Below are 24,078 nucleotides of genomic sequence, written 5' to 3' on the forward strand. Positions count from 1 at the left end.
GAGGGGTGATCAATGCAAAATCACCCCCCCCCACTCATTTGGTTTTGAAAAGGTTTTGTGATATTTCATTGATCAAATTTTGAAAAATATATTTTCGCTGTTAGCACATGTTGAATTTTTTATCAATATGAATATATATTTCATTTCAATATGATTTTTTGGTTTGGCAACCCTGAACTACGAGCCAGGCGTTTACACTGTGTTTTAACTTAGTTTGCTTGGTAGCCACTTTAACAAAAAAAAATTCTACCACTGCAAATGACTAGAATGACACCGCCAACCAAACAGGACATGTTATAAGAGGCTACCGTCTAATGGTGACCCTTCTAGCACTCAGCCAGAGAGTTTATCCTTGTTTTGAACTTTATTTGGTAATTACAGAAAAAAAAAAGAGCAATAGCAGTTGTGAGAATCGAACCCACGTCAATGAAATAACTACTTTCTAACCCTAACCCCTAAAAAGCCAACCAGCTGCTAACTTAGTCGGCAGCAGTGGCCGAGTGGTTACCGCGTTGGGCTCGCAGTCGAAAGCCTGCATGTTCGACTCCATCCCCCCGCACTTGCTGTTGTTTCTCTGGGGAAGAAACTTCACTATAAGTATAATTGCCTCTATCCAGTGATCGATTTCGAGTAATGGGTAGTACCAAATTTAAGTCATAAGTAGAGTAGACAACCGGAAACAGACATTGCCGTCGGCTGCAGCGTGGGTCAGGTGTACATCAGAAGGCGTAGCGCTCAAGTCCGCTTTCTCGCGATGCAGGGTAAAAATATGAAAAACAAATAAACAAACAAACAAACAGCTGATAAAAAATCCATCACTTGATTTGCTTTGTATCATCTTCTTTTCGCCCTTTTTCACGTCACAGAAAACGTAGTTTATGATTGGTTCGAGTTTACATTTGCAGTGCCAGAATTATTTCTTGTTAAGTGACTACCAGTTTGCTTACCCAAAAATGTCCTTTCCGAAACATACTTTGTGAAACGACTTAGAACCCCTATGCTTCGATCAGAAAGAAGCTGATGCTGCAATGGGGGGTCTGGGTTGCGTAGTCCCCCAGAAGTTGAAATGACTATGACGATTTTTGCCCACTGTCCAAAAATCACCCCCCCCCCCGAATTCTAAAAGTGGATAGAGCCCCTGGAGTTACCATAATCGATAATCACAAAAATCATATAACTTAATTAGACTTACGAAATCTAAGAAAAACCTGACCTTGACAGCATTGAAGTTAATGTTCACTTATCTAGGACTAATTCGTTTTGAAGATACATTGCTGCAGTTTACGCCTTCTGGTTAGTTGCAAGGTATTCATTTTTATTTGACTTATAGTTTGTAAATCTTCCTCGATCTTTATTAAATCTTTGTAGATATTGATAAGTTAACATTTTGCATAAATTCAGTTGTACATTGCAACTTCCAGCTTGGCATACGTCAAAGATATGACAATGCTGCGCATGATTTCCGCTTAAAAGCTTACATCAAATTTAGGAAACGTGAAGCCTGCATGCAAAAATCTTTTGAAATTAGCATTGCTTGAAACTGCTTTTAAACTATTGTATCTTTGTGATCAGTAAAGTAAGCTTAATTCAAAAAATAATTGAGCTTTGTTACAGCGATTTTTAGACAAGTTGCGAAAAAAGAAGATACCGTAGGCTATTGTAAGATTTTAAAAGACATAATTTTCAATACATTGGAAGTAGCTCACGCATAATTTTTTGTGCACGTTGCACTCTGTTTGCTACAAAAAGATTATTTGTAGAGTTGATGTGAAATTCGTGAAAATTGTGGCGCCAAATCTGAAAATACTTGAAAACGTGTTCTCTTTTCGCTAATCAAACCTAGCTCTAGGCCTACTTTAATCAAACTTCTCCAATTTTCGATGTTGTTTCAACAAAACTATACATTGGATGAAGCTAACAACATAAACTACTTGCTGGTTTCTAAAGGTTAAGACAAAAAAGGTCACACGCTGCCGGATGCTAAGTCAGAGTGTAACAGGCACAGTTTCTTTTTTTAACCTTTTAGATATTTTACAAATCATTTACATAAATGGATTAAATTTCAGAAACGCACGTTATTGGAACTTCCATATAACCTCCACTTTTAGGGCGAAAAAGCGTTTCAGCACCAAACACGTCTGCGCTCGACGGGGTTGGTGGACAAGATCGGGCTTTGCCTCTTGCTGCAAGAGCTTTTATGAAGTTTCCAGTTGCGCTACGCAAAGTTTTGTTATTAAAATTGGGTTCATTTGATTCTAAATTGTTGTCCGAATGTCCATTCACGAAAATATTCGGCATACTTTTGTCCACTTGAATTTCACATTCCATGTCGTCGCATGCATCTGGGTCGCTTAGCGACGGTGACATCCCGGATGTGACATCACTTTTCGTTTGTGCAAATGTCTTTTCTTGAGTAACAAGATGGTGTTTAGAAGCGTTGTCAAATACATCAGTCTTATTTTCAAAATGTCCTACTTCCATAACAAACTTGGCAACCGGCTTTTGAATGCTCTTGTTAAAATCTAAAAGAAGAAAGATTTATTTATTATTTGCTTAATTCAAACGCGGCTATAAGTTAAAAGGCGAAATTACTGAAGGCCTTATTATAACTTAAGAAAATATATTTTGGCTATGATTGAAAGGCTACTTTGGTAAAACATCTAGAGAATAAGAAAACTAATTTATACAACATAAATTTTAAATAATCCTTTTCAAAAACAGAAAGTAAAATAGTACTGAATTCATTACTGAAATGAGTTTCCATTCATTTCAGCTATAGGCTATACGGTAGGACAAATAGCCTACAAAGTTTGCGTTAATATTTATCCACAAAAGCTTGCTCAGCAAACGTTCTATATTATGCACGAAACAAAGTCCAAATAAGCTGATTCAATACCTTCAACAGAATCTTTCAATGTCTCTTTTGGCACAAGTGGGGAGTTTGTGATCATGGGGGGAGAGTTGGAACTATTGCGCTGTTGTGGGTTTAAACCAAGGTCTTCAGACTCACTGCTTGCTTCACTATGCTTCATATAGGATGCTTTAGAGTACGTTGATAAAGGTTTGTTAATCTCGTTGGTCGATGAAGTCACTTCAGTCTCTGTTTCCATGGCAGAATCGTCTTCCAAGCTCAAATCGTCAGCAATCACAATCAGCTGATCGCTGCTTTGATAAGCTTCAACGTGGTCGTCATGAGATTCGCCACCAAAGAATGCACGATTGTAACCGCCGCTGTTATTTGAACCAAGATTCGTGGGCGTTGTCGCGTTAGGGCTTGGAGATGAATGACTAGGAGTTAATGGACTTGTTTTTCCTTCCCGCTGCCTTTGTTTGTAGCGCAGTTTTGGAGGCATCAGGTAATTAGGACTCGAGGGAAGTGAGGCACTCTCTTTCCGAATGCGAGAAATGAGTTGAGTTTTATCGGGAACTTCCGCAAGGTTTTCAAAGGAAAACGAAGATTTTTCTTTTTGAATAAGACGATTTGTATGAGACTCACTTTTGCACGTAAAGCGGCCTAATTTTGGATAGCTTGAAAGCTCTTCTTCAAATTCATCAGGATTATCAGAAAAGTCATGAAATAAATCGTTTGAAGAAGATGATATCATTTTTCTTGGAGCACTTTGCCGTTTCCGGTTTGGACTAGGTGGGATGGGACTAGTAGAGTCCGAGAGACGGAGATTGCGAAGAGGAGAATTAAGAAATGGAGTGGAAGGTGACTTATGAGGAACGGATCTCTTGGGGGATGTTAGCGGCGGAACTGTTCGTTTTGGCGTGAAAGAATGCTTCGGCGACGACAAATTCACTGGAACGTGGAGGTATCTTTCTTTGAGACTCCGTGGGGTCCCATCTGAAGTAATATTTGCAGTACCTAAAATATTAAAATTTTGTTATCAAAGTAAAACTTTCATCTGGAGTTACTGTAGTTACGACAATAAATGTTTAAACTTCACGGCAAAGATAAAGTAAAATGCATTGATTTGTCATGTTCCAGCAGCATGGTTCTGTTTTGCCATGCTAGACAGGTAGCCTAGTCACTACCGGTCTAGCCCCCGGAAGAAGTCAGTGGTGTCTGATGAACGAAATGTCGGAATAAAAGCAGATTATCACTTTATACTTCTTGTGAAAGTTCAGTTTAAGTTGCACCAGTAGAACGCATCGTGTTATTCAACCAATAATAAAACTATTAGAAGAGATAGCATAGGCTACAGCGCATTTAAAGCGTGAAAATTAATCAGTGAATAGCAATCTCAACCACTATTAACTCATGTAATAAAAATAAATAAATGCAGTAATTTGAATATCGTGTTTACCTTCAGAAGTAGCAGATTTGGGCGACTTGGCGGTGCTGAGGTTTAATGGTTCTGATTGTTCCTCTCCATCTACGCAGTTTGTCCGCTTGGTGTCGCGGTAGGGCGAATGGAATATTTTACGATCTGTCAAAACAAATTGATTGATTGAAACCTTGGTTAAGAAGCAAATAACTATTTGTACTTGTTTGTAATTTCCAAACGCTCTAGCCAAAATGTATTAACAGAATCTTATCTACAAAAACTAAATTGCAACTATTCAGATTGTTGCTTCATGAATATGTTGGCTGTAGGAGAACTTCCATCAATGAGACAAACTTTGCGTTTTGCTATTTTTTTTTTTAATTTTGTAAAGAAATGCAGCGCTTTTTTTTACAATATTTATGCCAATGCATTTTTTTTTTTCAAATAACACTTGGTTTGATTTCATTTTCTCCAGTGGTTTAGAAATAACGCGCAGTTTTTTTAAGGTTGCTCAAAACGTCCCATTGTTGAATCTGGCTCCACCATTGAGACAGGCAATTTTTAACAATGGGACACGAATTCTTCAATGGGACACTACTTATTATCTGTGTAAATGCATATTATAAACTTGATATTTACTTTGTTATTGATTATATTTACTGCATTATTAAAGTATTTTTTTTATAAAGGAGTTAAAGAAGACATTCTATCCACGACTGCTTAATCACCACAGTTGATATCTTGTATAAGAATTGAATGCGTGGTTGTCGAATATGAGCAACACAGGACGTTCTTTGGAACAGGTTGTGTGATGTTGGAAATGCTCTAACCACTGAATGAAAATGTCAGCATTTGACCAACCTGAAGGGTTAGCGGTGCTTTTGATGCCGTTTGGACCACCATTTAAAAAGTGTTCTTTAAAGTGTTTTCTTGGAAACACCAAGAAAGGTGGAACTGCATTTTCCGCAGCATTTGCAGCACCAATTAAGGTCACCAACTCCCCTCTCTCTGCCGAAGTTGCCTGTCCAACTTGACGAGATCCTTTTTCTGCGATTACTTTTGGAGGCTTGTGCACTGTTTTAATTGCTGTTTCGCCCACATTAAAGATCTCATGAGGTTCAAATGGATGCTCTGCTTTAACTTCTCCTAAATTGTCAAAACATTCCTTCACTGTTGTTCGGTTAAATGAAGAAGCTCTTGCTACACTTGTTGGTTCTGGAGGCTTAAAACTTAGTTTAGGATGACGCTTCATGAAATTCTCTAGCCATTTTTTTCCAGCAGTTTTGTTAATGTTCCAAGTTGGAGGAACTGCTTTGTTGTTCATCAGAGCCAATTCGTATGCCAACTGTCGTAAATCTTTAGACGTCAAGCCATAGCGCATTTTTGCTGCTAAGCACAAATACCTTTCTATATTTTTCTCATCTTCATCATTAAAAATCTTTTTGACATCATAATGAGGTTGAAAACGTAGATTGCCTTGATCATTATTTGCTTGGGCTCTTTTGTATGTGTCCACCCAGTTTTTCAATGTTTGTCTTGGTATGTCAAATTCTCTTGCTACAGGTCTAATTTTTCCGGTTTGTATTGCTTTTTCAACTGCAGTTTTCATAGTTAAAGGATCTGTGTTTCCCTTTTTACGAATGAGTCGAGTTGATTTGTCTTCCATCATTGAAGCGGTGATCTGATCATGAAATTTTCTACGGTTCGAGAAAAAGTTTTCTCTGCCTATAAAACGTTGAATGGTAGTTTTATCAAATATTTCTGGAAACCTCCTTGGTTTCGTATTATCATTAATAAAACGTTATCAAAAATAGAGAAGTTGGCTAATTTATAAACTTATGTAGACTGTAATGAAGCTAAAAAGTGGTTTAAAACAAAGAATTCATGCACAACATCTTGTCTCTATCAATGGGACAGTGTCCCATTGTAAGATGCCGTCCATAAATGCAAAAAAAAATATCAGCTAATTTCTTAAAGACTATCTCACTGACAACAACGTTTTGTCCTAAGAACTGCCAGACATATAGACTATGCTACCATGCTTTTTCAACCTGCTTCGCCAAGTATGTACAAAAATATCTTCAAGACAAGTGACCTGTCTTTTTCTACTTTGGATATCAAAAAACACACTTTCTTTAACAAACCAGCCATGCATGCAAATTGAAGGATCCCACTGTTGGTACAAGCTGTAGACTACATGGCGAATTGAAATTCGTCATATACGTTGTGCTCGCTTGATCAACCAAGCGTGGGAGACCAAGTGTTTCATTGTAAAATCGTCCCAATAATGGAGGTTCTCCCCTACGTATTTTTATAAACTAGTCGAGTCTTTGTCAATTTTTTCTATTGATTGATTGAATTTTTATCCTTGGACTGGGAAAGCTTCTTGCAAAGCTTAATCCTGGCAGTTTCGCATACTTGTAGACACTTTGAATCCTTGACGCATTTGAATCACTATTTTTTTAATGAAATCGTAAGAAAGATTTCATGACACGAAAATTAATTTAGAATATTTTAGAAGTAATAGTTAGTAGTAGTCTATGTTATTTTCAAATGCAACTTTTTTACAAAACGCATAATAAACTATGCCCCAGCAGCACCTGAGAAAGCAGATTTTCAATTTGAAATTTTTGTACAAAGTTGCTTTTTGCATCTTTTCCCATGAGCCTCACATGGAAGTAGAAGAGGATGTGAAACCAAAATGGCGGTCTCTCCGTTTGTCAAACCGGTCATGATGCGTCACCAATGTTTATTTCAAACGGAAACTGTTACGTAAAGTGAGTAAGGATTGAAGGTAAGTTATAAAGAAACCGTTGGTGTAACATAGAATTTGCATCGACCTACAACAACGGCAGTTGAAAAAACATCAAATAGTGGCAAGGGAGCTATTACAGTCAGCTAACATTAAAACTTTTAAGTTGTATCAACGTCTTTAAACCGCAATGGTGTAGGTTAGATGAAAGTTTTGCTGACGCCTTTCCCAGATACTTTCCCAGATAACATAGCCTTTCCCAGATAGCAAAATCTTTCATTTTTGCATTGATTCAACGTCTTCAGACGTTAAATCAACGTAAAAATGACGAATTTGTTATTTCGGTTGGCCTTCTACCTCCTCAGCGCATCTCGCGACTTGATAGTAATACAGAAATACAGTTGAAGCCACATTTGGCTTCTCGCAATTGCTAGAAAGACTTTATCTCAGGAAAAATGACTTTCGGCACGAACGAGTGACAATGGCATCAAGCACTGTACAATGTACATTCACGCAGAGTAGTAAGAAGCCCATTGGCAAACGCGTATCACACATCACCAACCCTTTTTCGTGCTATATTTTTTTGCAATGTTTATAGGTTATAGGCAACCCTTCAGGAATATTCCAGCTGACAAAATATAGGCATGTCCAATCGTTAGGATGTGTAATGATAATGTTATACCAATGATAAGGTTTGCCATAAAAAGAGGCTGAAGAATCTGAGTTGAAATAGAAATTAAACCTAGGCAGGTGTGTACAATCATTTTGCAATGTTTGGCAAGCCGGAATTTCAGGATCAACGTTTCCTTAGTAAAAAAGCAAAATCAAATTGCTCATATTAAAAAAGTCAGAACGACCTGCGGGAAACAACCTAGTTGCTACAAAAAATTTACAGAAGCCTATACAACCAAGGTCCAGCAAGAACTGCCACTAGTGATATCATTACCTCTCTCGTGAAGATCTCTCTTCTTTAAAAATGGAGATCGCTGTGCGAACGGGGAACGAGGTTCACATTTTATCTTCGACAAAGTTTCTTTAACAAAATCTTTATCGTTTTCAGGCCTTTTCAGTTCTATGTATCCTTCGCGTATCTTAGTTGAGTTCTGACGACCAGACGAGGGAAGCTTGGAACTTGCTGCTGCAACAACACAACATTGAATAATTTGATGGTTTTACTTAAATTATCGAACCTATGTTTAGAAAAGGTTCAAAACCACGTAAAACAATAACAAAGAAGCTAGAAAACGTTTACAAAGCAATAAAAAATATTTCTATGGATCCGCGTAGATGCAAGTGCATTATAACTGGAAACACCTCCATAGAATACCCGGCGTTTAGTCGCCGAACTCCCAAGAAATAATGAAGACCTCTAAACCCGCCTCAGATTCGTGTCCAAGAGTATTGCCTGTCAACGCTACGGTGAATCAGGCCAACAGCAACTTACGTTGTGGTAAGTTTGCTGATGCATTCAGTTCCTCTTTTGTTAACTTCCTCAGCTGGATCAACATGTTCCCATTTGAGTCTCTCAAATATCTGCTTGTTGGGAATGCAGACCTAGGCTCAGGATAGGAAACGGAGCCTAAAAACAAGTCTAATCATTTCATTTGAAATAGTACAGTATAGCATCATTATCACCACAAAACCAATATAATTTCACTTTATACACACAGACATGCTCACTGCTCAGTGAGGCACATTACTTCATTTTTTTGTCGTGTCCAGGTTTATACTCGGTTGTTGAAGATTTAGATTAAGTGGACGGGAAGGCAAGAAAGCCAATCTTTGTGTCCACCTTAAGACACCCCAGTGTCTTGCTAAAGGCGAACTGGCGCCCCTTTGAGTGTTAAATCAGAGCTCTTACCACTTGGCTATGCAACCAACACTATTTCAATGATTGAAAAGGGATTAGGAAGTGCCATTGAAAGGAAAAAGCTTAACAAAGTCAATTTTCCAGAAACGGTTTATTCGTTTCATTAATAAATAACTCAATATGCAAATAAGTCAAGTGATTGCGTTACCTTTGCGTCCTTCCCTATTGGCAACATATTCCGAGTGTGATCTATCATGCCGCCCTTTCACTGGGGATCTACCTTCGGCACTTATGTAAGCCTGAAACAAGCGTAAAAAAGGTTAAAGCCACCGGCTTTGAGCTAAAAATACTTAAGCTCACATACAAAATATTTAAGGCAATACAGGCATATTTAATGTATAGTGGGTTTTTCTGCAGGTGTAGCCATTTGTCGCAAAGAAAAAGGCAAATTTTAATCAAACAAAACCCTGAGAATAGCCTACAAACTTGAATTGTTATTAAAGCATCAGTAATCTAAACACATGGAAATTTGTTTATTTTATTAGAATTGTATGATCGGAAGTACTACGTCACCAATAACAATAAGAAACGCTTAATAAAACAGTTTCTTGTTGATTGTTAAATTCCGGTTATGAAAATTGGATGAATTCGTCAGCTAAGATGTTGATAAATTGTGAGCTCAATCACGTATTTACGTGCAAGATATTGTCACAATTACGTTGCGACATCATTTCGAAAAGGAAAGTTTATCTAAGCAAAGGTAGTAAGTTTTAATTATGCAAAATATAGATATGAGCTGTATGGATTTTAAGTTCACTTCATATTTTTTCTTACTTGAAACCTCATCGCCAACTTATACTACTGCACATTTAGTTTCAGCAAGTGTTTTTTTTAGGAGTATAATACAATACATGATATTACTTTTACAGCAATTATTAAAACACCATGTTTGTTAACCAGGATTTGTAACAAAAACAACTCGCTTTTTCTCGTGGCCTAAATATTGTTATGTTGCTGACATAAAAATCCAAATTGTCAGGCGTTTTAAAAGGAGACATTTTGCTAAGATACACAACAAACCACAGCACATCACTCAAATTAGGGCTAGCTTCCGGCCACTATACATGGTGCATGTGGGATCACGCTCTAACGTCATCAGCTCATTCGATGCTCATTACATTACGAAGCTTTTCCGGTCTAACTGAAACCATCGATTCGCAAACTGATTTATTTTTAGTCCAACATTCTCTGAACACTACTTGCTCACTTGAAACGTAATGTTGATGTATTAAATGGTCTTGTTTAATCTAGTTTAAAACAAAGAAATTCACCAAATAATGGAAAGTCACACACTATTTTTACTTTTTTGTTGTTTTCATTTTTTGTTCAACAAAGTGAAGATTTTTTTTATATTGAAAAAATGCTTCTTTTTTTTTTCATAGAAATAGATTGGTAAAAGGTAACGTGGTCCCATACTTGCTTTCAAGTGCTGGGGATGTAGATGATAAGGTTCTCATTGTACTAAGCCTTCGGCACTAAAGGGAGTAGGGTGATGGGCCCACCAAATTTATTACTTTCTAAGAAGAGGCGGACGGTGTTATCAACAACCAGCTTAAGTCGAGAGTCAAATCAGGTTTGCATCCCGGCTCCAGCTGATTGTTAAAAACACCGTCTGTTGGTTGCTCAAACTTTCTCGGCTGCGCGAGCCCACACCAATAATAATAATAATGTTTTGATTTTATTTGAATAAGATTAGGCCTAACTGAAGATGACCTAGCTGCTAGCTGATCGAAATCGATTTTTATTTGTTTATAATTGAATCGACACGTGTGAAAATACATTTGTTTGTATTACAAGACATGTAACCTAGTCGTTCATATCAAACATTGTTGTAGGTTTGACACCTGTTAGAAGATACTTCCTTTTATTTTCTTGATTCCTATAGTATAAAGATTGTAAAGCCTAAATAGAAGTCACTATATTGCAACACCGTCTCCGCTGGACAGGACATGTCTTGCTAATAACCCCAACGAGGCTTCCTCAATTAATTCTCTATAAGAAACTAGAGACAGGGAAAAGACATTCATGAAGACCAAAATTGCATTAAAGATCAGCTGAAAGTCTCCCTCAACCACGTAAACATTGATCTGAAATTGTGGAAACAATCTGCTAGTGACAGGTCACTCCGGAGGAAGAGAACTGGGGAAAGCACTGAATTTTTTAAAGAAAACATAAAGCTGTGAAAACAAAATATTAAAAAATGAAAGCTAAAACAATCACATTCCCCACCCTCCATACAATGCGATTTTTGCCAACGTTTTTTCTATCATAGGCTGGGCCTCCAAAGCCACATCCGACATCGCCATCCAAAGATCCAACTTGAAGACAAAACCAATGCTCTGACACGAGCTGGAGCCGATGACGAGAGACTGTCACACTAAATTTATCTTCATCTTCTTTCATTGTCGTACTTGATTCTAAGCATTTGCCTCTTGTATAAAAAGTTTCTAAGATTCTCAGTCTTTTGCTGTATGTATTGGATGTATGTTGTTGTTTTGGTTTGTTGTTGGTTTAAGTAGGTTCGTCTTTGCTTTGGGCTATCCTTCAATTTTGCCTGCAAAAGTGCGAAAATGAGATGTTTCAAATTTTCGTAGCGCACGCAGCATATGTCTTAGAAATTGAAGTTATTTTTCTTTGATATTTCTCAATAGTTTCTTTGTTTGATTAATTTAGTTTAAACATTTTGGTTGGTTTTTCTGGCAGTCCAGGAAATCCTCTGCATTTTACGGAATGCCAACGTTTCAAGCCCATTTGTTCTTTTAGTCGTTCTTTTGTTAATTGTCCAAGTTTCTGAATTATATATAAAAACTGCAAGCAAAATGTTCAAAAACAATGAAAAAAGAAAACTTTTAAGATTGTAACATGGAACGTTCGAACATTGTATCAGAAGGAAAAATTACACAACATCATAAAAAAATGAGGAAAATGGATGCCAATAGATATCTTCGTCATAACGCCATTAACAGAAAATCCAAAAACACAACTTTAGTGAGAAGACAAAAAAACACCAATTAAAACTCAAACTTTTGTTTATACGTTTTCTGAATTGACAATCAACAAATCTTCTAAATAAAGTAAGATCAAGAACAGTTGGACACATATTTACACTCACTGAATTACTTGCTACAAAACTACGAATCTACATCTGTAAAATACATGCCCATTGTGTTAGTTGGCAAAATAGGAGCACTGAAAGTAGCCCGCTGTCATTCTGTAAAGTCACAAGCTAGTTGGATTTGTAGTGTATGCGACTAGAGTGGTAAAGTAGATAAATTGAGTTAACCCAGTCAGAATTTAGAAAAGCTGGGAGAACATGGATCAAAGGGAAGATTGTGGAAGCAGTAGGATTACAAAACAAAAAAGATCAATCGTTGTAAAAACAGAATCTCTGCACCGCCATCACGTTTGTAATCTGTAGGTCGATGCAGCGGATGAGGTTTAGGATCAACCAATCAGAAGGGCAGATTTAAATCAGCTGATTGCAGTCATGCGACTCATGCAAGCCAAAAAGTAAACTAAATGTCTTCAGCGTGGCCTAGAAGGTTACGACTAGGGAATAGTCATTTTGATGGCGTGGGTTCGATTCCCACCCATGCCATTACTTTTTCTTCTATAATTTTCAAACAAAGTTTAAAGCAAGAATCAACTCTCTGGCTGAGTGTCAAAAGGCTCACAATGCTGCAGTCAGCTGGTTTATAAAGACAATTTTTCTCTGCTAAGGTGTCTAACTGTCTACTAGTAAAACACTAATCTGCTGCAGCGACCAACAGATTACAAATACGTGCACCGGGGACCCCAAACAAAGAAATTACCAGCTGAAGAAAGGTCTGATAACCAGAAAATGCTGTAATAACATGTAAGAAAACTAGTAAGCATAATAGAAATCCGTATTCATTCTTCAAAGAACTCTATGAAACCACATAGGGACAGTAGAATATCGGGATGCGCAACTACATCCGCTTTTGGCTTATCCGCAACACTAGAAGGGTTACGATTTTTTCTGATTTACAAAATAATGTACATTTTATAGGTTATATAAGAAGAATGAAGTTGGTTTTAAAGTAATTTAAGGTTTTGAGTTGAAAACAAGCGAGCAACAAAGCGTGAAAAAAAGGTTAAATTGGCAATTGACCCTTCTAATGTTAGCGGAACAACGGAGTTGCGCGTCCCTAGAAACCACAGCACAACGAACCTTCACTGTGCACGAAACAGATTTTTTCCAAACTAAATGAGGCTCTAACCCTCGACGAGAGGAAGGAACTTAATGATGATGAGATGAGGCGTTATGAATAAAACAGCAAAATTATATGGAGTTTATAAGACTTGAGTTGATCAGACCCAATAATTGTTTTGTCATCTTAAATCAAACGGAACAAAGGCTACTTTAAAAGTAGGCTATTTTTTAAAACGTTTGCTTCAAAATGTTTCAAATATCCATCAAATCTGCTAGTGGACGGACTATTGAGTTTAAAATTACTACCATTAGATGAAAGTTTATACCTAAACACCAAACATTTAAGATCCTATCGCGTAAGAAGTAACGGAATGGAGTACAAACATTAAATCACGTGACAAATAACTAAAACAATCGGATCATGTCACAGATTCATTCCATTAAAAATATATTGTCCATGGGAAATATATTTGCAAAGGAAAATGTGTAGGCTGCATGTGTATACTGTACATACTTTTAAGCCAATCAAGCCAATATTGTGCAATCGTGCAGTATCAATACAGAATTTCCAACAGTCTACAAAGTTGAGTGAAAGTTACGACAAACATCGAGCATACGATTTTATATGGTAAGGACTTAATGCTGAGAAATCAATTACATGCCATTCCAAACATTTCTCCTGTAGGCCACCTTTGAAACTAAGTTAAGTCCTCCAGACAGACTTTATTTATTTGCTGCAACTTTTGCACTCAAAACAGCAAAATCTTAAAACTGCGCCCATCAAAAGGAAAGTGAAAAAACTTTATCGTTAAAACAATTTAGTTCGCATACCAATCAATATGAAGCAAGCTCAAGCTCCTGCAAATTTCATTTTCTTTATTGTAGTTTACATCTTACTGTTATCTTTACATTGAATCAAAGAAGACAAACTCAGTCGAAGAGTTGAGTTTAGGAACTACAGAGAGTTCCTAAATGCTAAAAAAGCTTTGCAAGCCATGGCAAAACTAGGCATTGAGTGATCTTGCTTGAACTTGTGTTGAAAAATTTATTCCAGTTTACCCGAGAGTTGCTTTATGCCATAAACTACACAATCATAGTTTCAACTCATGTTTTCAAAATCGTGAATTAAGTAGTTCTTAAACTCACGTTTAAAAATGTAGCCTAAGCCTAACAACACCCAGACAACAAATCTATCGTTTTTACATAGATTCAACATCTGCAGATGTTGAATTAATGTAAAAAACAACTGATTTGCTGTCTGGGTAGTAGCAGCAATCATGCTGACCACGTGATACTGTGCTTTCGAGCCAATCAGACCACATTCATTTTACTGCCTTGTTAAACGTTTTTAAAACCTCAGATCGGAATACACACGTTTCGTTTTTAGTACAGATGTGTCCTTTGCGTTTTGGTAGGTTATCTATTTATTTTTGTGTTTATTACCAAGTGACATTTAATGTAAAGGTCTGGTTGGGAAATACACATGTATGTCGTGCTTGAATAATATTAAATGAGTTGTTATACAATTCATCTTAGATACTGTATGCGGTGCTTTCAACACTGTGCAAAGCGGGCAATCGCATTTGCTTTTGCAAAAGTACCAGTAGTTCAGTTCAACAAAAACTGCATCTCTGACACAACGTAACTTCCGGTGCAAACACGGAAGTGTCACCATAGAGCTGCATGACGTCACCTTGATATCTGCTTGATTAAAGTCGAACATTGTTGCCGTGGTTACTCGAGCGGAACGGCTAGCTTCCGGAAAGTTCATCTCCGTTTTTCCTTTGCTTGTTAATTTGCCTGCAACAAAAACAATGCTAGTTATGGAAGTAGGCTACGTTAATGAAACAGAAATATGGAAAAAAGACCACTCTGTCGGAGCGATACGATAACAAAAGTTTTCCTATTCATTTTTTCTACATCACCATTTGTTGATATGATGAAAAAATGGTACATATTCTTAGTTAGAAAACGTCAACGTTGTAATTTCTACCCTTGTTTTTGCTAGTCTTAGGATGAGGTTACTTTCGCTAAAATCCGTGACAATCATGTTGTGTTGATATCACACCACCCAAAACATTAACAATTTAAAATGTTTCATGCAGCTTTAACCTACCCCTACAATTGTATTTGTTGTGCTTCGCCAGTCGAAAAAATTAAACAAACTTTTACTCCTTTTTTATGACTTGTCGATCAACTTGCTTCCATTTTTTTGCGTGTTAAGCTGCATATTCAGGGCTATGATTTAAATGAGTTCAGGAAATCTACAATTATTTTAAACTATCCACAAAAATATCTGTTTGAAATGTAACTGTATCTGTTTGAAATGCATTACTTATATATATGCTTGTATTGAGGCGTGAGTGTCTGGTGTACAATTGACTGCACTGAGGAGACCTTAAGGTCGAAACAGTGGCGTCCTGACTGCAGTTATATTTGAAATGTACATGTTAACTTAAAACATCGTTACTTAAGCCGGTAGACCTAGGTTCAATACCCTGTTGGGTCACACCAAAGATAATGCAGAAATAGCACTAAATTTTGTTCCCACTTGCATTGAGGAAATGCCATTGGTCTAATATTTTCTCGGCTACGCCTCTACACAGCAACACTAAAAGTGTCTGCCTTGAAAAGCGTTGAAGTTTTTCAAGAAGGAGAAGATTAAACGCATTAGTACTATCACCACATAGTTCAGTGCATTACCAGTTGACCGGGACGAATAAGCCGAGTGATTGGGCAGTAACGACGATGAAGAACTGAAGTCGCGTGATGTCTTACGATGGCGCAGAAATGCATCTTGAGATGGCGTATCTGTACAACAGGGAAGGAAGTGTAAAGTACATGATGCTGTACATGCAGCTGAAACACCCAGTCACGTTTGCAAGTGAAAGGAAAATGCTGTCTGGAATTTTCGGCATAAAAATAGAATCCGAAATTGCTGTAACTTCATGATTTGAAAAGGGAGTTCACTTTTTCTCAGAAAATATGATAATTCATCATATCAGATGTTTGTTCACTGGTTTATGATGTTACAATAGCGGCAAGAAAAGATTTAAAAAATCACTTCAAACACGCATCTTGCCAGCAAATGTTTCAGTGTTTAAATGTTTACTTTCAAAAAGTCCCGAAAATTTAGATTATTGAACTAAAAATTACTGAAAATAATAGAGAAATAAAATTGCCAAACTGTATTTACGTTTGGGAATGTGCTACACATGTTTACGGGCAAAAGAAAGTTTTATAGAAAAAGCGTTACGCTGTGTTTATAACAAGTAATATGAGATTTAAGCCTTTCTTTTATTCTTCATTCTTTTCTACTTATCTTTAAACTTTTTCCGAATGTACACAGGCAGGTGTCAAGTTACTTTTAAAATTACAAGTAATATAAAATTTAAAACCTGTCATGTTAAAGTAAGCGTCCAACTGGCTGGGAGAGTATATGTGGGTAGGTGACATTCTTGTCAGGTGGCGGTGTGTTGATGTGGAAAGGGATCGCTGTTTTGGTCGCTGAACAGCTTGTAGTTGCCGTAATATTTCTTTTGTATATGCTCGTGGAGCTGTATCCTGCAAAATAACGTTGTTAACAATACAACAAGTCACAGCAAGCACTCATGAAGCGTGTGTAACTTTGGCCAGTGATTCCTAAAACGTCGTATGCGGCGTCCCTAAAACATATTTAATGACATGCTCTTTTGTTTAAGAATATCACTATTAGTTGCTGAAGCGGAAGGTACGTAGCGTTTAAGGTTAATGTAAATGATTTGATTTGTGAGTGTTGTTTTTACTGTTTTGTTGTTACTTTTGTCTTTTCTTTTGATAACAGAGTAGAGTCGCATGGTGTGCTCATCTCATGTACGATGCCGTTGGCGCTTCAACCAGTGTTTAAACATGTCGCTACAATGCATGTACTGCTCCATATCCGCCACTGATTTTGGTAGGTGGGCACTGGGCAATCCTTGACCAGGTGATCAACGCCCTGAACGCTGGATTTGCAGTGTGGGCATCCAGGGCTATTCATCAGAGTGCCCCATCTACGTAGTATTTTGTCTAATAATTTATTTTGAAGTTGTAGGCTGATATAGGCTGATATAGGCTGATATAGGCTGATAAGTTGTAGGCTGATCAAATTAATTTAGAATCCACTGACTTAAACTATAAGCTATTTGATCATCATGTGATTTTTCAACACATTTGCTTATCTTATCACGGGTTGAAGCAATCTATGACGTTTGTGAGACAGAAGCATCTATGAAAAAGACATATGCAATGCAGTACGTCAAAACTCAAACTTTGAAACGCTTAGGCTTTAAAGTGGCGCCACAGGTGACCAGACTGACCAACCATCAGTCAAACAATCATTAACAACAAACACCATTAATTCACTTCATAATTTAGTATAGAGGTCTTTCTAGACTTCAAACACAATTTCATAAATCTTTTTTAACGCGAAATAAGACCTTAATTAATGAACGAAATGCACTGCTTTGAGTATTGCAACTTTTTAGGGATTTGAGAAGGTTCCTGTGCGTCATATTGAACAAACATTTCGTCATAACTTTTGACTTGCCGCCATAATAAATAATGCCGACGTTTTACAACAGTTTCGTTTTGAGAACGTATTACTTCATATTTAAACTCTAACAATATCCACTTAATCAATATTTGTAGACTTCTATCAAAAACACTCGTGAATTTACTGTAACGCAAACAGGGCAATGATATCACAATGTACCAGATATAGTTAGTATAGCTATATTACATCACAGATTAATATTTTTACAGGTAACCTAATTTAACGGCTTTTCATACACTAAAATTCGCGAATGATTTGATATTTTAAAACAAGGGTTGTACTACGTAGCGATCTCAATTGAAGTTCCACCCAGACCTACAACCAGCCAAACGCTAGTGAAAAAGGCGTTTTAAGAAAACAAAATTGATCATTTTACATTGGATGAACGTTTGCAGACGTTGAATCATTGCAATAAAAAGAAATTAAAAGCTTGAGTTTAAAAACTATACTTAAATCACCAAAGAGAGTTTTTGAGAAAAATAATTAAACTTTTGTAAATTTATGATAAACCACGTGTTGGCACGTCACAATTAGTTTGCTTACGAAATAAATGTTCACATAAGTAAATACTGTACTTTGATACAAATAATTAAACTATAGCCTGCAATCTAAACACTTCCAAAATTTAAAACTGTACCTAAGCAGTTTTTCAACTAAGATCTTCTCTTTTGTTACCGTGGTTCATTTTTTATTGACAACCCAAACTATCTTTTCCAAGACACAGTGCGTCAATTGAAAAATCTGAATGAATGATGTTATTGTTCAAACTACCGGTAATTCAGCACGTGATGTTATCCTTACTCATTTTTGAATAGGATTAAAACTACATGCAAAAATAAACTTACTTTTTCAGAATATGGCGATCGTCCTGAGCTTTGGTGCCTACCAAAAGTTTTTCCCAAATCAATGGTCCCGAAGGGTTCTTTGGAAAGGTCAGAGCTTGTTCTCCATTGCAGAGATTGAGACAGATTACTCTTCCCAAGAATTCCTGTCTTCTGAGCTTCTAGGACATATGGCAAGGATTGTGCTTGTAAAGCGGCTTGCAATGCCGAACGATTGTGAATTGGTGACACAATTGCAGTAGCCTGATATTGGTTGGATGCAAATAACTTTGGAGACGACGGGCCTCTCTTCAGGACCCTGTCTTCATGACGTATTGGTGAAAAGTGTTCAGATAAGTGCATCGGCTTTGGGTGAAATTGGGATCTCAGAGAATCCATTTCGTTTCGAATCTTTTCACTGTCACTTTCCATCTCCTCGAGTTTGTTGCTTGCTGTTGGCGTGTCAGATGGTGACGTTATGATGTCGTCATCAGACAAGTCATTATTGACTAAAACATCTGTACGAGGCCTATCAAAGGATTCAGAACCTGCAAAGTTTAGTCAGAGTGAGACTAAACATATACTATATTAAAAGTGGAATACATTACCGCGAAGAAATACCAGCACCACCGTTTTAACCAACTATTAACCATAGCCTGCAAACTGTTCTTTTTTGTGCTTTCTTAATTATCAAATGTCCCTCATGAAGTTCTGAACGACACAGAATTGTTTGTGATCTTATTTATTACGTTCTCAGCTGTTCTTTTTAACTATGTTTAGTCTGCTCATACTATTTGACGTTTGCACGATGGTCATTACAATCAGTATGGCATGCACTGAGTGGCATGCTGCATCTAAAAACTTAATAATTAATCTACTGCTAACATTTGACTGCAGCATAAATTTTATGAATTGGCTTCCCTACCTTTTTATGTTGAACTTTTGTATTTCGAAAACTTTTCAAGGTTTCAAAGCTTAATTTGGTGGAAGTCTACGATTTTTTATTTGGTCCACCAAGTTTTGTTATGGCATTAAGTGGAAACAAAAATTAAATTTTGAAAATATCGTTTGTGGGTCTGTCTGTCTGCAAACTACCTAGTCTATGGTCTAAGTTTAAAATAGCAGAGCTAGATCGCTTTCATGGACAGGAAATGACGTAAAACCGACCCACAAAGCACTTCAAATGCGGTTTCTTAATCCCACGTTGTTTGAAGCTGTCTGCCCTTACCACAATGTTGCAGGCCTACTTTGAAATGTCACAAAACGCTTTTGCCAGAAAATGTTCATTTCAGTTATTGAAATTTTTGCACAAACTTTCACACAAATTCTTACACAGAGTTTAAACATCTCAGTGTTTAAAGATTATCAATTTGAAATATTTGTTTAGCAACTACGGCTGAAACGAAACTTGGCCTGTTAAAACATATCTTCATGTCATCTCAATGTACCTTTTTTTAAACGTTTTTTAGATAAAAGCAAACAGCCTTCTATCTAGAATGAATTACATTGATACCTAAGATCATGATGTAAAACCTTTAACGGCTTATAAGTGACAACGAAACCAACCAACCAAAAGTTCTATAAGCCTACCATTAACAAATTAAAGGTATAATACTAAAAGAATTCTGCCAATCAAAATCAAATTATTTTTTTTCTATTATAGTCTTAGCTGTGGTTTTAATAAACTTTCCGATCACAGAAAGCCTTACCTTTAGATTTTCTTATTCGCTTTTTCGAAAGCATAACTTCTAAAGCGGCAGCATTGAACTGGTATGCGTACCTTTTCCCTTTGCATTTGTAAAGTATTTTTTTGTCGTAGTAGTACCTGACAAAAACAACTTTAGATCAAGATTGTCACTAAAAAATACCCTATCGCTATTATAAGTTTAGTTCGAAGATGCAAAAGAACTTTTTAGGAATAGAAAAAAAAAGAAGAAAAATAGACGTTAAAAGATTACAATATTATCTTCATCGAATGCACAACAAAATATTTAAAGTAACACCATTGCAATGATTGGGATTATATTCTACAATCTACCAGCTTATTATGAAAAAAATTAGCTTTGCTTTGAAAATAAATTATGTAGCTGATCAATGGCAGCTGGACTTTGTACCTCAATGCCCGACTAAGTTTTTCGTAGTTCATTGCAGGCTTTCGTTTCTTTTCTCCCCACAATCTTGCAACCTCATTTGGTTCCTAAAAATGGAAATCAGACTACAATGCAATCAATGAAACTCACGCAACTTAAAAATATGAAACCTGGATGAGTTTTCGATAACAGAACAATTGGTCAAGACGCTTTCAATCTAACATCATGTCTGTAACGTGGAATTTCGTTTTCGGTGACAATGAAAACAAGAAATATTATGTTTTAAAATAAAAATTCATACTTGCTAAATGATAGGCAGTACACTTTCGCAAAGCATAAGTTGGAATGAGAAACACCAAAAATATTATTTCATTCAAACAAACAGAGTAACATGCAAAAGAATAGGCTTTGAAAAAGCGCTTTGATGAAACGATTTTACAACAACTAGCCTATTTGAACTTTAAATACCGGAAACAAATTAGATAAATATAGACCAACTAACTTAAGGAAACACATTGATATAGACAAAAGCTAAATGTTATGCACTTCTTTAGCTTAATACAAGCATTGAGAATAAAATTACATTATTATTCACAAAACAAACTGAATGTTTTAAATATTGAATATATTGTTTAGTAATTTCCTTTTCGAAAAAAGTACCAAACAACACGACAAACCACAGGTGAAACTTAAAATTCTAACTATTTTCCATAATATTTTCAACCATTCAAACAGCGCTACTAAAGGGTCAGTGACAGCTCAAGGTAGGGTAATAATCTAAAATTTTGGGAGGAAAAAGTACTAATGATGGCATAGTGAGCTTTAGCCAACTTGACTCGAGTGCTATTCATTCACTTATGCCTCCGAGTTGCAACGGCCTGCTCCTATCTAAGCGAGGCTTCTTCCAAGATTAAACAATAAATTACATCAAATTATTAGGCGTCGTTGTTAAGAAAACCAAAACCTTATAGCTGTTGTAGAGCAACAATAAATAAACCATAACGTTATTATTATTAATAGAATCTCCTTAATAAAATTCCTGATGAATGTTGCAAAACAACTTTGTGGTTGTGAGATGCATTTCCACAACCCGACAAAGATTGATCAAGTTCCATGTATTGATGAAATTCCATTAACCTTTTTATAAAATGATGAAAAACTATTATATTTCCATATTAACGATGGTTTAAACACACTAAAAGAACAAGAAACATTACAAAATTTCTTATTGAACTGTTTACAATTTTCAAAACTATATTTAAGACATTGCGAGAGTATTTCAAATAAATCTATTGGAAACGAAACCAAACCCCAAACAAAAACCTTCTTGGATGTCAAATCCAAATGAAACCAAGATGAAGGAAAATTACATGCTTATAAATACTGAAAACGTTTGCAAAAATATTAACCTTAATAACAAATTCTCCATGGCCTCCATCCCAGCATATGATCTCACAATACTCGCTGTTAGAGAGAAGCTCTAAAATAAAGTGCCAAAGTTGTACTTGTCTGTTTCCTCCGCACACCTCACTCAGCCACGGCGGGGATGATGCTTCATGGTCTGACAAAGGATCTGAAGGGATCTCTACAAATTGATGATGAAAAGTTAAGTTTTAATGTGATGCATTTAAGCAAACAAACTTCACATCTGACCCGTTAGCACACTGGTGAAGCGCCCGACTTTTTACACGGAACCCTCAAGATCAAGCGGCACTGGTTCGACTCTAGGGGTGTGCGCTTGAGCAAAGCAATTCGGTGCTCCTTTTCATTCAGCGGTGCCTAGTAGTTGGTGGTTGAAAGCCTCTACAAGTACGCAAAACTGCCAGAAAGCTTTCTCAGTCCGAGGATAAAAATTCAAACCAAACAAAACAAAGTAAAATCATGTAACAGACGGATTTTGTTTGTGTGCACAATCGCATGACAAGTAAATAAGAAAGCCTTTTACAACGTTGCAGCCTATTATTTGCTTCACTGAGACATTGCACACGCCGAAGTAGGCAATCAGTTTAAGCTGTGCGCAAAAAGTTAGCTACAATCAGCCAAGCTTTAACATTCTAGTTGTCGTAACTGCGTTGTCAACAAACAGCAATATTTTGCTGAAAACAACATTGTTAGTTTGAAACGTGATAAGACTAATTGAGAAAACAAATCCTCAGAGGCAACAGTATTGAATTGATGTATCGAAGAGTTGATTAGTGATACAAAACTTGAAAATCGCGAGTAGAAAGTTGCACATAATTCGAAGCTGCAGGTTTTTGTCTGACTCTCTTTGACTCTCTTCATAAGAGAGTGAGATGAAAATCTGCAGCTTCGAGCTATGTGCAACCTAGCCGCAATTGATAGTGTGATGTCTAAAACTTTTTTCTTGATTTGCCTTTCAGGCCTCAAAACTCCCTTGGCCTCTAAACAACCAAGCATAGCCTGCTGAAGGTTCTTCCGGCTGCCAAATTGCCGCACTCGGCAGCTAACATAAAAATCCGTTATCAGCAAAAAGGTGTTATGACGGATTTTTATGTGGTTTAGTACCCAAAGTGTTTACTGAATAATACACTGTACAGATAATTTATGTCTGTAACGATGAAAATTTGTTCTTAAAATTAGATTTCATTAAAATTTGCCTCTGTCGACACTTCCAGGTGATTGCATAAACATGATTACGTACAAATCACTACAAATTTTCCCTAAAATGACTTTTTTTTTTCAATGTAAGTGCTTGGTAAGTGTGATAAAAGGTGTATGCGAAGACTGCTTAATATCGTGTTTTTGCGTTTACTCATGTAAGAATAACGCAAACAAGACTGTGAAAAATATTTGCATTTGTAGTTAATAAATGCAATGCACTGCTTCCCAAGTAGTGTAAAGCTCTTCGAGTTTTCACAGGGAGACGCTCTGCTTTTTTGCAAAACGTTTCTCAGCGATATTTTTCGTCGGCGTGTGTAAAACTTTGGCATTTGTTTGTGACGAAAGTTTGTGAATGAGAGTGAAGAGAAAAAGTTTCACATATGAACGTAGGTTAAGTAGAAAAAAGTTTGAAATACAGACGTGAGTGGAGAAAAAAAGTTTCCAGTGCCAATGAGTGGAAATATGACAGCTTGTGGAAACCGGCGACCAAACACCTTATAGCTGTATGTTTTTGTCCGGTACCATTACATTATTTTGATACTTGAATATATACTCAAACATAAAAAGAAACAACGATGTCTACACATTATATCAACATCACGTTATATTAGCCTACCTGACAGATGAGAAGTTCTTTCTTCTGGGCTAGCCATGATTATTCCAATACGCTCAATTATCCATACAAGCTTGAACAGTCGTGCTTTTTTATTTTAAAACAACTAACACCTAGGGAAAAAATGAATTATACCCAGTGAAAAGCACATTTTACCTAAAATCAACCCCTAATGTTAATTCACAGCCTGCGTATTTACTTGCAAGAGAAACAGAGTTTCTTCAAAGTTAAGTCTCTTTGACAGCCACTCAGTAGTTTGGAAAACATATAATATAACGTACAAGGATAGACT

The 24,078-nt window shown here is 36.5% G+C and overlaps 1 protein-coding gene across 1 annotated transcript; it reads right to left on the reverse strand.

The window, feature by feature from the left end:
• Positions 1-1,846: 1,846 nt before the first annotated feature.
• Positions 1,847-23,826, reverse strand: LOC145780682 (uncharacterized). Its single transcript, XM_082592303.1, has 15 exons — positions 23,790-23,826; positions 21,961-22,136; positions 20,576-20,658; positions 20,171-20,286; positions 18,486-19,009; positions 16,466-16,631; positions 15,771-15,878; positions 14,761-14,867; positions 9,042-9,132; positions 8,468-8,602; positions 8,076-8,161; positions 5,133-5,778; positions 4,311-4,433; positions 2,897-3,868; positions 1,847-2,522 (listed from the first exon to the last, which is right to left on the reverse strand). The coding sequence occupies exons 1-15, from the start codon at positions 23,824-23,826 to the stop codon at positions 2,056-2,058; spliced, it is 3,837 nt and encodes a 1,278-aa protein (XP_082448429.1). The 3' UTR covers positions 1,847-2,055.
• Positions 23,827-24,078: the final 252 nt, after the last annotated feature.

Source organism: Aplidium turbinatum, chromosome 12 (genome assembly GCF_918807975.1).
Source record: "Aplidium turbinatum chromosome 12, kaAplTurb1.1, whole genome shotgun sequence".
In the NCBI taxonomy this organism is placed as follows: domain Eukaryota; kingdom Metazoa; phylum Chordata; class Ascidiacea; order Aplousobranchia; family Polyclinidae; genus Aplidium; species Aplidium turbinatum.